The 13,611-nt window shown below is 44.3% G+C and overlaps 1 protein-coding gene across 1 annotated transcript in view; it reads right to left on the bottom strand.

The window, feature by feature from the left end:
- Window positions 1-13,611, bottom strand: part of LOC109881393 (receptor-type tyrosine-protein phosphatase-like N) — a 91,159-nt gene that overhangs the window by 33,341 nt on the left and 44,207 nt on the right. The window contains exons 11-16 of the mRNA XM_031802378.1: window positions 11,519-11,855; window positions 3,405-3,536; window positions 2,317-2,342; window positions 1,766-2,034; window positions 882-968; window positions 689-803 (exon numbers count right to left, since the gene is read on the bottom strand). Of these exons, the coding sequence (XP_031658238.1) occupies window positions 689-803; window positions 882-968; window positions 1,766-2,034; window positions 2,317-2,342; window positions 3,405-3,536; window positions 11,519-11,855 (966 nt within the window). The remainder of the gene's footprint in view (window positions 1-688; window positions 804-881; window positions 969-1,765; window positions 2,035-2,316; window positions 2,343-3,404; window positions 3,537-11,518; window positions 11,856-13,611) is intronic.

Below are 13,611 nucleotides of genomic sequence, written 5' to 3'. Positions count from 1 at the left end.
GAGAACGAGAGAGAGAACCAGAGAACGAGAGAGAACGAGAGAACGAGAGAATGAGAGAGAGAATGAGAGAGAGAGCGCAAGACAGAAAGAGAGAGAGAGAGAACGAGAGTGAGAGATTCAAATACTACCAGAACCCACTGGATTATCCAATTACATTGAATGAACTACAAGACAAAATACAAACCCTCCAACCCAAAATGTCCTGTGGTGTTGATGGTATCCTAAATGAAATAAAATATACAGACCACAAATTCCAATTGGCTTAAACGTTTTAACATCATCCATAGCTCTGGCATCTTCCCCATTATTTGGAATGAAGGACTGATCACCCCAATCCACAAAAGTGGAGACTTGTAATGTCTTTATTGTTTTGAAACTTCTGTATGTGTAATGTTTACTGTTAATTTTGATTATTTATTTCACTTTTGTATATTATTTCCCTCACTTGCTTTGGCAATGTTAACACGTTTCCCATGCCAATAAAGCCATTGAATTGAATTGAATTGAGAGAGAGAGACAGAGAGAGAGACAGAGAGAGAGACAGAGAGAGAGACAGAGAGAGAGAGAGAGAGGAGAGAGAGAGAGAGAGAGAGAGAGAGAGAGACAGAGAGAGAGACAGAGAGAGAGACAGAGAGAGAGACATAGAGAGAGAGAGACAGAGAGAGACATAGAGACAGAGACAGAGAGAGAGAGAGAGAGAGAGAGAGAGAGAGATGTTCTCACCAGCCTTCTCAGCCATATCCTCTGCACTCATGTTCTGAGGGTTCTGCCTGATCCTGAACGTCAGGGCAGGGCCCACCACACTGGAGGAGCAAAATGAGTCGATTAGCTTACACACACATGCCTACACACAAACACACCACACACACACAGTGCACTACCTGATGTTGATGAAGCTGCTGGTAGTCAGGTGGATCCTCTCTGCAAGTACGCCCAGTAGTTTCACCCCATTATACAGACTGAGAGGACTGGAGAACAATAACAACACCAACAACAACACACAATCAACACGTTCATCAACATGCATATGACCTTAGAGACTCAACATCACAGCATATGACCTTAGAGACTCAACATCACCGCATGTGACCTTAGGGCCTAGACTCAACATCACAGCATATGACCTTAGAGACTCAACATCACAGCATGTGACCTTAGGGCCTAGACTCAACATCACAGCATGTGACCTTAGGGCCTAGACTCAACATCACAGCATATGACCTTAGAGACTCAACATCACAGCATGTGACCTGAGTCGAGACTCAACATCACAGCATATGACCTTAGAGACTCAACATCACAGCATGTGACCTTAGGGCCTAGACTCAACATCACAGCATGTGACCTTAGGGCTTAGACTCAACATCACAGCATGTGACCTTAGGGCCTAGACTCAACATCACAGCATGTGACCTTAGGGCCTAGACTCAACATCACAGCATGTGACCTTAGAGACTCAACATCACAGCATGTGACCTGAGTCGAGACTCAACATCACAGCATAAAACCCTAGAGACTCAACATCACAACATGTGACCTGAGTCGAGACTCAACATCACAGCATGTGACCTGAGTCGAGACTCAACATCACAGCATGTGACCTTGCCATCCGGCATTGACGAGCTAATGATACAAGGGACTCAGGCACAGATACATTTAACATACGTCATATCCATTTTTAACAGGACGACCCAGTCCAGCCTGTATTAGGTACTATGAGAGGTTATTAAACTAGATATTCATACAGTCAGTTACCAGAACAGACCTCTGGTTGGTGACGATGTATCCATACTTCTCCCTGTCTGCTGTTCCCCTCTCAGCAGCTGGGACACTGGAGCTTTTCACCTTCTCTTTCACATCCTCCACAGAGACGGAGGAGTCCTTGGCCGTCACGCTGCCCTCTAGAGGTGCCGTGATGGGGGGACTAGTGGCAGCTGAGGCCAGGGTAGGGACCACTTTGGGCCCGGGGACAAGGACAGGAGCTTTCTCTACCTTTTCGGGCACTGTGTCACTGCTTTTAAGAACCTGCTGAGTCTGTGTATAGGAGGAGGTGGAGGGAAGACGGAGGAGGAAGAGGAGGCAGAGGAGGAGGAGAAGGAGCAGGAGGCGAAGGAGGAAGGAAGATGAAGATGAGGAGGAGGAGGAGCAGGAGGAGGTCGAAGGAGGAAGGAAGATGAAGATGAGGAGGAGAAGAAGGAGGAGGCCACACATGAAGATAATGGTTATACTGTCATTATGTTACAGTAAACAACATGTTTTTGTCACATGACATTTGATGTATTTTATGTACCCTATTCCTGTCTGATCTGAACATACCTTCTTTGGATCATCGGTAAGTGGCTCTGAAAAACAAGAGGGAGCAATATAAAGACGTTTTTAACAAGGCAGATGGAGTATAGGAAATGACTCATGTAATGCATTCATTATTCATTGGTATTAAATGACTATGGGCCTTTCTGTGTGCAGACAGATATACCCCCTTTTCACACATATCGAGCCAAACCAAGATGTACTGAGCTAGCCTTGTGAGGCATCCCACCATAGTTTACACGAACTGTGTTGAAAAGGACTGCCCTGATATACCATCCTGGCAGCTCGTGAGATTAGGATGGTCCAACAAGATGAAAAGGGTAACAGTGTGCTGTAGTACGTGGGCACAACACTTCACAGGTCATTTTGTATACCAACCTGGTCTCAGAGCATTTTGTATTATTCTGTATGTAAATCTGAAGGCTCTCCATTTGGTATGATATGTTACGTTTTTGTATGATTACACAAGACAGATGGTTACTTGAGGCAAAATCGACTAGAGGGTGATTGGTCAGGGTGGATGGATAACGCGAATGTCTAGCAACCCAAAAGTTGCGAGTTTGAATCTCATCACTTACCAATTTAGCATTTTAGTGAATTAGCAACTTTCAACTACCTGCAACTTGTTAGCTACTTTGCAACTACTTAGCATGTTAACAAGCCTTCACCTAACCTTAAACCGTTAACCTAACTCGTAAACTTAACTGTAACCTTAACCCTAACTCCTAACCCTAACCCCTAGCCTAGCTAACGTTAGCAAGCTAGCTAGAATTCGTAGCATTTTGTAAATTCATAACATATTGTACATTTACCAAATTCGTAACATATTGCACATTTTGCAAATTCATTACATACAATATGAATTGTAATTATACGAAATGTGCGATTGACATCCACAAATGAATACATACCAAACTAAACGTAACGTATCATACTAAATGGAGTGACTTACGCACAGAATAATACAAAATGCTCTGAGACCAGGTTGCTGGAAATTCAATAAAAAGGACAGACTGGGAGGCAAAAAAATTAGGAAATGTGTATCATTTATTTAACGACTACAATGTAATGTGTAATGTGTTGTAAGTAAGTACCTATGTTGTTCTTGTCCTCAGCCTGCATCAGCTGCAGCACCACAGCCAGTCTGTAGAGCTGCTGGGGGGTCAGCTCTCTAGGGCCAATACCATACCTTTCCAGGGTCTCCACCATACGCTGTAGGATAGACTCTACACAGACAGGAGACTATGTCAGTATTGGAGAGTAGTGAACTACATATAGTTCAACTAGTAATTTAGTTACATTTTGTTGTAGTTTGGTGGTAGTTGAACTAAATTCAAATCTTGGCAGTGTTTTCAGTAGTTAATTACTTTTTACCAGGTAGTGGTGTAGCTAACTACTGGAACTACACACTACTGTTTTACCATGTAGCGGTGTAGCTAGCTACTGGAACTACACACTACTGTTTTACCATGTAGCGGTGTAGCTAACTACTGGAACTACACACTACTATTTTACCATGTAGCGGTGTAGCTAGCTACTGGAACTACACACTACTGTTTTACCATGTAGCTAACTACTGGAACTACACACTACTGTTTTACCATGTAGCGGTGTAGCTAGCTACTGGAACTACACACTACTGTTTTACCATGTAGCTAACTACTGGAACTACACACTACTGTTTTACCATGTAGCGGTGTAGCTAGCTACTGGAACTACACACTACTGTTTTACCATGTAGCTAACTACTGGAACTACACACTACAGTTTTACCAGGTAGTGGTGTAGCTAACTACTGGAACTACACACTACTGTTTTACCAGGTAGCGGTGTAGCTAACTACTGGAACTACACACTACTGTTTTACCAGGTAGCGGTGTAGCTAGCTACTGGAACTACACACTACTGTTTTACCAGGTAGCGGTGTAGCTAACTACTGGAACTACACACTACTGTTTTACCATGTAGCGGTGTAGCTAACTACTGGAACTACACACTACTATTTTACCATGTAGCGGTGTAGCTAGCTACTGGAACTACACACTACTGTTTTACCATGTAGCTAACTACTGGAACTACACACTACTGTTTTACCATGTAGCGGTGTAGCTAGCTACTGGAACTACACACTACTGTTTTACCATGTAGCTAACTACTGGAACTACACACTACTGTTTTACCATGTAGCGGTGTAGCTAGCTACTGGAACTACACACTACTGTTTTACCATGTAGCTAACTACGGGAACTACACACTACAGTTTTACCAGGTAGTGGTGTAGCTAACTACTGGAACTACACACTACTGTTTTACCAGGTAGCGGTGTAGCTAACTACTGGAATGACACACTACTGTTTTACCAGGTAGCGGTGTAGCTAGCTACTGGAACTACACACTACTGTTTTACCAGGTAGCGGTGTAGCTAACTACTGGAACTACACACTACTGTTTTACCATGGAGCGGTGTAGCTAGCTACTGGAAAAACCCATTGTGATTGGCCCATGGCAGCACCCATATCTAGTCATGTGAAATCCATAGATTAGGGCCTAATGAGTTTATTGAAATTGACTGATTTCCTCATATGAACTATAACTCAGTCAAATCTTGTTGTGTGTTGGGTTTATAATCTTGTTGTGTGTTGGGTTTATAATCTTGTTGCGTGTTGGGTTTATAATCTTGTTGCGTGTTGGGTTTATATTCTTGTTGCGTGTTGGGTTTATATACTTGTTGCGTGTTGGGTTTATATTCTTGTTGCGTGTTGGGTTTATAGTCTTGTTGCGTGTTGGGTTTATAATCTTGTTGCGTGTTGGGTTTATAGTCTTGTTGCGTGTTGGGTTTATAATCTTGTTACATGTTGGGTTTATAATCTTGTTGCGTGTTGGGTTTATAATCTTGTTGCGTGTTGGGTTTATAATCTTGTTGCGTGTTGGGTTTATATTCTTGTTTCGTACAGCTAAAAAAGTAGTAAGTGGTCAAAAAGTTGCTAATTAGCTAAAATGATCCGTGATGAGATTCAAACTTGCAAAGTTTGGAATACTACATGTTTACGTTATACACCCACCCTGACCACCCAACCAACCACCCTGACCACCCAACCAACCAACCACCCTGACCACCCAACCAACCAACCACCCAACCAACCAACCACCCTGACCAACCAACCAACCACCCTGACCACCCAACCACCCACCCTGACCAACCAACCAACCACCCTGACCACCCAACAACCCACCCTGACCACCCAACCAACCACCCTGACCACCCAACCAACCAACCACCCTGACCACCCAACCAACCACCCAACCAACCAACCACCCTGACCACCCAACCACCCACCCTGATCAACCAACCAACCACCCTGACCACCCAACAACCCACCCTGACCACCCAACCAACCAACCACCCTGACCACCCAACCAACCAACCAACCACCCTGACCACCCAACCAACCAACCACCCTGACCACCCAACCAACCACCCTGACCACCCAACCAACCAACCACCCTGACCACCCAACCAACCACCCTGACCAACCAACCAACCAACCACCCTGACTACCCAACCACCCAACCACCCACCCTGACCAACCAACCAACCACCCTGACCACCCAACCACCCACCCTGACCACCCAACCAACCAGCCTGACCAACCAACCAACCACCCTGACCACCCAACCACCCACCCTGACCACCCAACCAACCACCCTGACCACCCAACCAACCACCCTGACCAACCAACCAACCACCCTGACCAACCAACCAACCATCCTGACCACCCAACCACCCACCCTGACCACCAAACCACCCACCCTGACCACCCAACCACCCACCCTGACCAACCAACCAACCACCCACCCTGACCACCCAACCACCCACCCTGACCACCCAACCACCCACCCTGACCACCCAACCACCCACCCTGACCAACCACCCAACCACCCACCCAACCACCCACCGGACCTCTGTGAAATGAAAATAATGGCCCTGACTTCTGCAAGCTACATTTGACCTAAACACTCCCTGAATACTTGGGGGAAAAAAAACAAGTGTCCCTCCCCCAAAACGCAAAATAATACTTAAAACATGAAGTGGATAGCAGAGAACATGCCTAACGTTTACCCTCACTCCCTGGACAGAACAGAGCCTTAGATATGCAGTTTACCCTCACTCCCTGGACAGAACAGAGCCTTAGATATGCAGTTTACCCTCACTCCCTGGACAGAACAGAGCCTTAGATATGCAGTTTACCCTCACTCCCTGGACAGAACAGAGCCTTAGATATGCATTTTACCCTCACTCCCTGGACAGAACAGAGCCTTAGATATGCAGTTTACCCTCACTCCCTGGACAGAACAGAGGCTTAGATATGCAGTTTACCCTCACTCCCTGGACAGAACAGAGCCTTAGATATGCAGTTTACCCTCACTCCCTGGACAGAACAGAGGCTTAGATATGCAGTTTACCCTCACTCCCTGGACAGAACAGAGGCTTAGATATGCAGTTTACCCTCACTCCCTGGACAGAACAGAGGCTTAGATATGCAGTTTACCCTCACTCCCTGGACAGAACAGAGGCTTAGATATGCAGTTTACCCTCACTCCCTGGACAGAACAGAGCCTTAGATATGCAGTTTACCCTCACTCCCTGGACAGAAGAGAGCCTTATATTTGCAGTTTTGGAAACTGATCTTTGTCCTGTAACCATTACATGGCAATGCAGGCATTTTGTTAGATCGGGCTGCTAGACAGAAGGTTATGGGTTCACAGACCAACGTGGACAAGAGTAAAGGTGGAAACATTTATTTTGTAATAAATAAATAAAATCATTGCATGAATCTATCATCGTATTTTGCAGGTCAGCGAAAGAGATGCCTTTTAGAAAACATTTCAAGTCATTTTATGTCATTTTTACATAGAATGTTTTTTATTTCATTTATTTATTTAACCTTTATTTAACTAGACAAGTCAATTAATAAGAACAAATTCTTATTTACAATGACGGCCTATAATAGCAGAATCTTTTTTATTTCCACACCAATGACCAAAACTACAGGCTAAGAATGGACAGAGAGATAGGTCTATGTGTTCATCTCATCACATTTCTCCAATGCCAAATCAGTGTGTCTTGTTTGCAACAAAACTGTCCCCGTTCGCAAATCATTAAATCTTAGGAATTTGAGCTTGGTACTTTCAAAAGTTAGGCCTACCTTTCCACCCCAGACAGTAGGCCTACCTTTCCACCCCAGACAGAGTAGGCCTACCTTTCCACCCCAGACAGTAGGCCTACCTTTCCACCCCAGACCATAGGCCTACCTTTCCACCCCAGACAGTAGGCCTACCTTTCCACCCCAGACAGTAGGCCTACCTTTCCACCCCAGACAGAGTAGGCCTACCTTTCCATCCCAGACAGTAGGCCTACCTTTCCACCCCAGACAGTAGGCCTACCTTTCCACCCCAGACAGAGTAGGCCTACCTTTCCACCCCAGACAGTAGGCCTACCTTTCCACCCCAGACAGTAGGCCTACCTTTCCACCCCAGACAGTAGGCCTACCTTTCCACCCCAGACAGTAGGCCTACAGACACAGAAAAATGTAATCTTTAAATGCTGGCTACTCATCTTCAGAAGATTAACCCAACAAGAGAAGTCACAACTGTTTCCCTAAAAGCTGTCACAGAAAGTGAACAGCTTAATCAATTGATAGTGACAGAATTAGATTAGTTTCCAAGCAAAGTGAATGTTTTGTCTCCTCGGCTATAGAAGGTTGTAGCTCAGCCTCTGAATGTCTCTGAAACTAAACACTGATATCCCCACATGCATCGGAGTCACGTCATTCCCATGACTTTGTTTCTAGCATAAAGCATTGTGGACTAACGCGCTGTTATAAATCACTTTAGGGAATTGGATCTGTTTCATTTTCTGTAAAATCTTAAGCTAACAATGGTTAGGTCTGTGGTTTTCTTTAATAAAAGGTAGGCCCATGGCATACCCTCTCATACCACCTCGATTCAAGTCCTGGTTTAAGCTTAACGATTCAAGTCCTGGTTTTAGCTTAACAGCCCTTCACTGTGTCATGACGCTAGCCCTCTCTAGCAGAGATGTGAACCCTCCCAACCCCCTCTCCTGTTAGGAGGGGGGGGGCAGTTTTATGACTTTACAACAGTGTCATAAATTCCTGGCAGAGGCCCTCTTCTCCCTTGCCACATGGAGAGAGAGAGAGAGTGTCACAAAGAGACTCTTTCGCCCAAGACAAAGGGACTCTTTCACCCAAGACAAAGGGACACTTTCGCCCAAGACAAAGGGACTCTCCTGCCCAAGACAAAGGGACTCTCCCGCCCAAGACAAAGGGACTCTTTCGCCCAAGACAAAGGGACTCTCCTGCCCAAGACAAAGGGACTCTCCCGCCCAAGACAAAGGGACTCTCCCGCCCAAGACAAAGGGACTCTCCCGCCCAAGACAAAGGGACTCTCCCGCCCAAGACAAAGGGACTCTCCCGTCCAAGACAAAGGGACTCTCCCGCCCAAGACAAAGGGACTCTCCTGCCCAAGACAAAGGGACTCTCCTGCCCAAGACAAAGGGACTCTCCTGTCCAAAACAAAGGGACTCTCCTGCCCAAGACAAAGGGACTCTCCTGCCCAAGACAAAGGGACTCTTTCGCCCAAGACAAAGGGACTCTCCCGCCCAAGACAAAGGGACCCTTTCGCCCAAGACAAAGGGACTCTCCCGCCCAAGACAAAGGGACTCTCCCGTGTAAGACAAAGGGACTCTCCCGCCCAAGACAAAGGGACTCTCCTGCCCAAGACAAAGGGACTCTCCCGCCCAATTGCACAACGTCCCAGAATTTGAGAATTGAACAAAATATATTTTTGAGAATGTGTAAATGGTCGGGGGGGGGGCAGCTACGATCCGTCCACTTTGTTCACAGTTGTGACACCATGGGGGGGGGGGGGGGGGGGGAAGAAAAAAGAAACTCACAGCCACATTACCCTGCTTTTCCTCAATTGTGAGGCTTGCATCTAAAGGTTGGATAAAATGTTTGACTTAGTATAAGAATACTTTTGAAAAGATAACAATGATTACAATTACAAGTCTTCTAAAATGAATTGTTTTGATCTAATGGTAACTCATGCCCAGCCAAGTGGCCACGCCCAAGTGAACAGACATTGGTTATAAATGATGAACCAACCTCTTTTCTACATTTTTATAAACCCCCCCCTCCCGTGACCCAAAGTCATGTCAGTTCCAAATACCGTGTGGACTTGTCCTCGCGTTCTAAAAGGGCTAATTCTAATTTCAACTCTACAGAATTGAAAACGTGAGAGCATGCTCCACACGTGAAATTGTATGAACTCTGAACTATTGATCTCTCAAGAAGAGGAGAGTCCTAGATCACAGCCTAACAGACTGCAGCTGTAAAGGTAGCAAATCTAGTAAAAACATTGACCGACGCAGAAGACCGCAAGTGAGATGAACATCTCATTCCACAACGACCCGGCAGAATCTACAAAGGGACAATGGCGACCTCGACTGGGCAAACCAGAGCCTCGCATCACCAGCTTAATCGTAAATACTGATTTATTCCTTTATCCGAACGAGCGATTGTTAAAGTGCATATGTATTCACATTTATGCAAGAATAGGTTCCCATTGTCTTCCTCCGCTCCCCCCTTTTCCTCTCTGAATCTATCATGCTATAGCCAAACTGTTTTTCTTTAGTCCACTAGGGACTTTCATTGTTAGTAAACAATATCTACTGTTTGATTGTTATGGATTTCCGTGATTATTTAGTAATAAATAAATAAATAAATAAATAAAGAATTAATTCAATTTGTATATCGCTGATTCATTATGGAAACTAGGGTTCGTGCCGATGTGCAAGTATTTTACGACGTTTGGAATGAGACTAACAAGGTAAAGAATAATTAATGGCTGCTATTGATATAAAAGATCTTCAGATCTTTAAGAGGGGATTCGGGGAATAGCCGCCATTAATAAACTAATACGTATGTGGTGCCCTATGTTATTCATGAGTTAATTGTTGCATGATTTAAGACAGCAGCTCCACTAACTCACCATCCAGCCCAGTGGTGGAGCTACATTAAGATAGCAGATCCACTAACTCACCATCCAGCCCAGTGGTGGAGCTACATTAAAAACTCTTTGGGCTAGGGGGGCAGTATTTTCACATCCAGATGAAAAGCGTGCCCAAAGTAAACTGCCTGCTACTCAGGCCCAGAAGCTAGGATATCCATATTATGAGTATAGAAACACTCTGAAGTTTCTAAAACTGTTTGAATAATGTCTGTGAGTATAACAGAACTGATTTGGCAGGCGAAACCCAGAGCACAATCCATCCAGGGAATGTTTTTTTGAGGTCAATATGTTTTCCATTAGTTTTCTATGGTAAAGCCTTTTGAATAGGAATATGCTTGCAGTTCCCATGGCTTCCACTAGATGTCAACAGTCTTTAGAATTTGGTTGATGTTTTTCTTTTGAGAAATGAAGAAGTATTCTTTTCCGTTCCATGTGTCACAAGTCTTTTGTTGCACACGACCTGGAACGTGCTTTGTTTTCGTTTGGTATTGAGCACAGTATATCCCTTCTTAAATTGTATAGATTATTTATGTTTTAGGGTACCTACAGTCAGATTAGGAATGTTGTTTGAAATGTTTGGACCAAGTTTACAGGTAACTTATTAGATACTTTGTAGGAATGTTGGGCGAGTTGTATTTGTGAATCAAACGCGCCAAATAAATTGACATTTTGGGGACATAAACAAGGACATTATCGAACAAAATGACCATTTGTTATATTTATGGGACATTTTGGAGTGCCAACAGAAGAAGATCTTCAAAGGTAAGGCATTCATTATATCACTATTTCTTTTGTCGAGCACCTGCCTGGTTGAAATCTCATTGTCATGTGTTTGTATGCGGGGTGCTGTCCTCAGATAATCGCATGGTTTGCTTTCGCCGTAAAGCCTTTTTGAAATCTGACACCTTAGCTGGATTAAGAAGAAGTTAAGCTTTATTATATGATGTTTAACACTTGTATATTTTATGAATTTTTATGATGATTATTTTTGTTTTTGAATTTGGCGCACTGCAATTTCACTGGGTGTTGTCAAATCAATCGCGTTAACGGGATTCGAGTGGGAGTAGAATAGAAGAGATCCCGAAGAGGTTTTAAGACAGCAGATCTACTAACTCACCATCCAGCCCAGCCAGAGAGCTGTAGTCATGCTGTGGAAGCTGCTGCTGTTGTCTGGCTCTAGCCATAGCCAGCTCTGTCAGACTGTAGTCCTCTACATAGTCCAGAGGCAGTTCCGGTTCCTCGTAGTAGGGTGGGGCCGGCAGGGCTGCTGCCCCCCGGTGGCGGAATGAGGGCTGTGCAGGGGAAGAGGACAGATAGAGGGAGATGACGTGCTGTAGCAGTTGATGGTCTCTCTCTCTCTGTTTGGCCTGTTGGTATCTGGCGGAGGGGCGGAGCCCTGCATAGACTCCTCTTCCCTGGTGGAGGGAGCGCTCCATATCTTCCTGGTATCTGTGCTGTAATACACAGAGAGATGGTTTACGGATGAGGTCTGTGTGTGTGCGTGAGTGATTTCATACATTAAACCTTTACTTGTAGCCAGGTAAGTCATTGCAAATGTACAATTATGACTATAACTACTGTTCCCTGATGGAGAGAATCACCAAGTACATGTATACATGTTCAGAATGGTACCTGGTGATATGGTGCTGCTAGACACCATACTCAGAATGTTACCTGGTGATATGGTGCTGATAGTGATAGACAACATACTCAGAATGTTACCTGGTGATATGGTGCTGCTAGACAACATACTCAGAATGTTACCTGGTGATATGGTGCTGTTAGACAACATACTCAGAATGTTACCTGGTGATATGGTGCTGCTAGACACCATACTCAGAATGTTACCTGGTGATATGGTGCTGTTAGACAACATACTCAGAATGTTACCTGGTGATGTGGTGCTGCTAGTGATAGACAACATACTCAGAATGTTACCTGGTGATATGGTGCTGCTAGACAACATACTCAGAATGTTACCTGGTGATATGGTGCTGTTAGACAACATACTCAGAATGTTACCTGGTGATATGGTGCTGCTAGACACCATACTCAGATTGTTACCTGGTGATATGGTGCTGTTAGACAACATACTCAGAATGTTACCTGGTGATATGGTGCTGCTAGTGATAGACAACATACTCAGAATGTTACCTGGTGATTTGGTGCTGCTAGACAACATACTCAGAATGTTACCTGGTGATTTGGTGCTGCTAGACAACATACTCAGAATGTTACCTGGTGATATGGTGCTGTTAGACAACATACTCAGAATGTTACCTGGTGATATGGTGCTGCTAGACAACATACTCAGAATGTTACCTGGTGATTTGGTGCTGCTAGACAACATACTCAGAATGTTACCTGGTGATATGGTGCTGCTAGTGATAGACAACATACTCAGAATGATACCTGGTGATATGGTGCTGCTAGTGATAGACAACATACTCAGAATGTTATCTGGTGATATGGTGCTGCTAGACAACATACTCAGAATGTTACCTGGTGATATGGTGCTGCTAGTGATAGACAACATACTCAGAATGATACCTGGTGATATGGTGCTGCTAGTAATAGACAACATAATCAGAATGTTATCTGGTGATATGGTGCTGCTAGACAACATACTCAGAATGTTATCTGGTGATATGGTACTGGTAGTGTTAGACAACATACTCAGAATGTTACCTGATGATATGGTGCTGCTAGTGATAGACAACATACTCAGAATGTTACCTGGTGATATGGTGCTGCTTAGCAAACATATTCAGAATGTTAACTGGTGATATGGTGCTGATAGACAACATACTCAGAATGTTACCTGGTGATATGGTGCTGTTAGTGTTAGACAACATACTCAGAATGTTACCTGGTGATATGGTGCTGCTAGTGATAGACAACATACTCAGAATGTTACCTGGTGATATGGTGCTGCTAGTGATAGACAACATACTCAGAATGTTACCTGGTGATATGGTGCTGATAGACAACATACTCAGAATGTTACCTGGTGATATGGTGCTGATAGTGATAGACAACATACTCAGAATGTTACCTGATGATATGTTGCTGCTAGTGATAGACAACATACTCAGAATGTTACCTGGTGATATGGTGCTGCTTAGCAAACATATTCAGAATGTTAACTGGTGATATGGTGCTGATAGACAACATACTCAGAATGTTACCTGGTGATATGGTGCTGCTAGT

The sequence above is a fragment of the Oncorhynchus kisutch genome, linkage group LG2 (assembly GCF_002021735.2).
Source record: "Oncorhynchus kisutch isolate 150728-3 linkage group LG2, Okis_V2, whole genome shotgun sequence".
Classification (NCBI taxonomy): Eukaryota; Metazoa; Chordata; class Actinopteri; order Salmoniformes; family Salmonidae; genus Oncorhynchus; species Oncorhynchus kisutch.
Note: the sequence above shows the minus strand (reverse complement) of the source record. Positions and strands in the feature narration are given on the sequence as shown.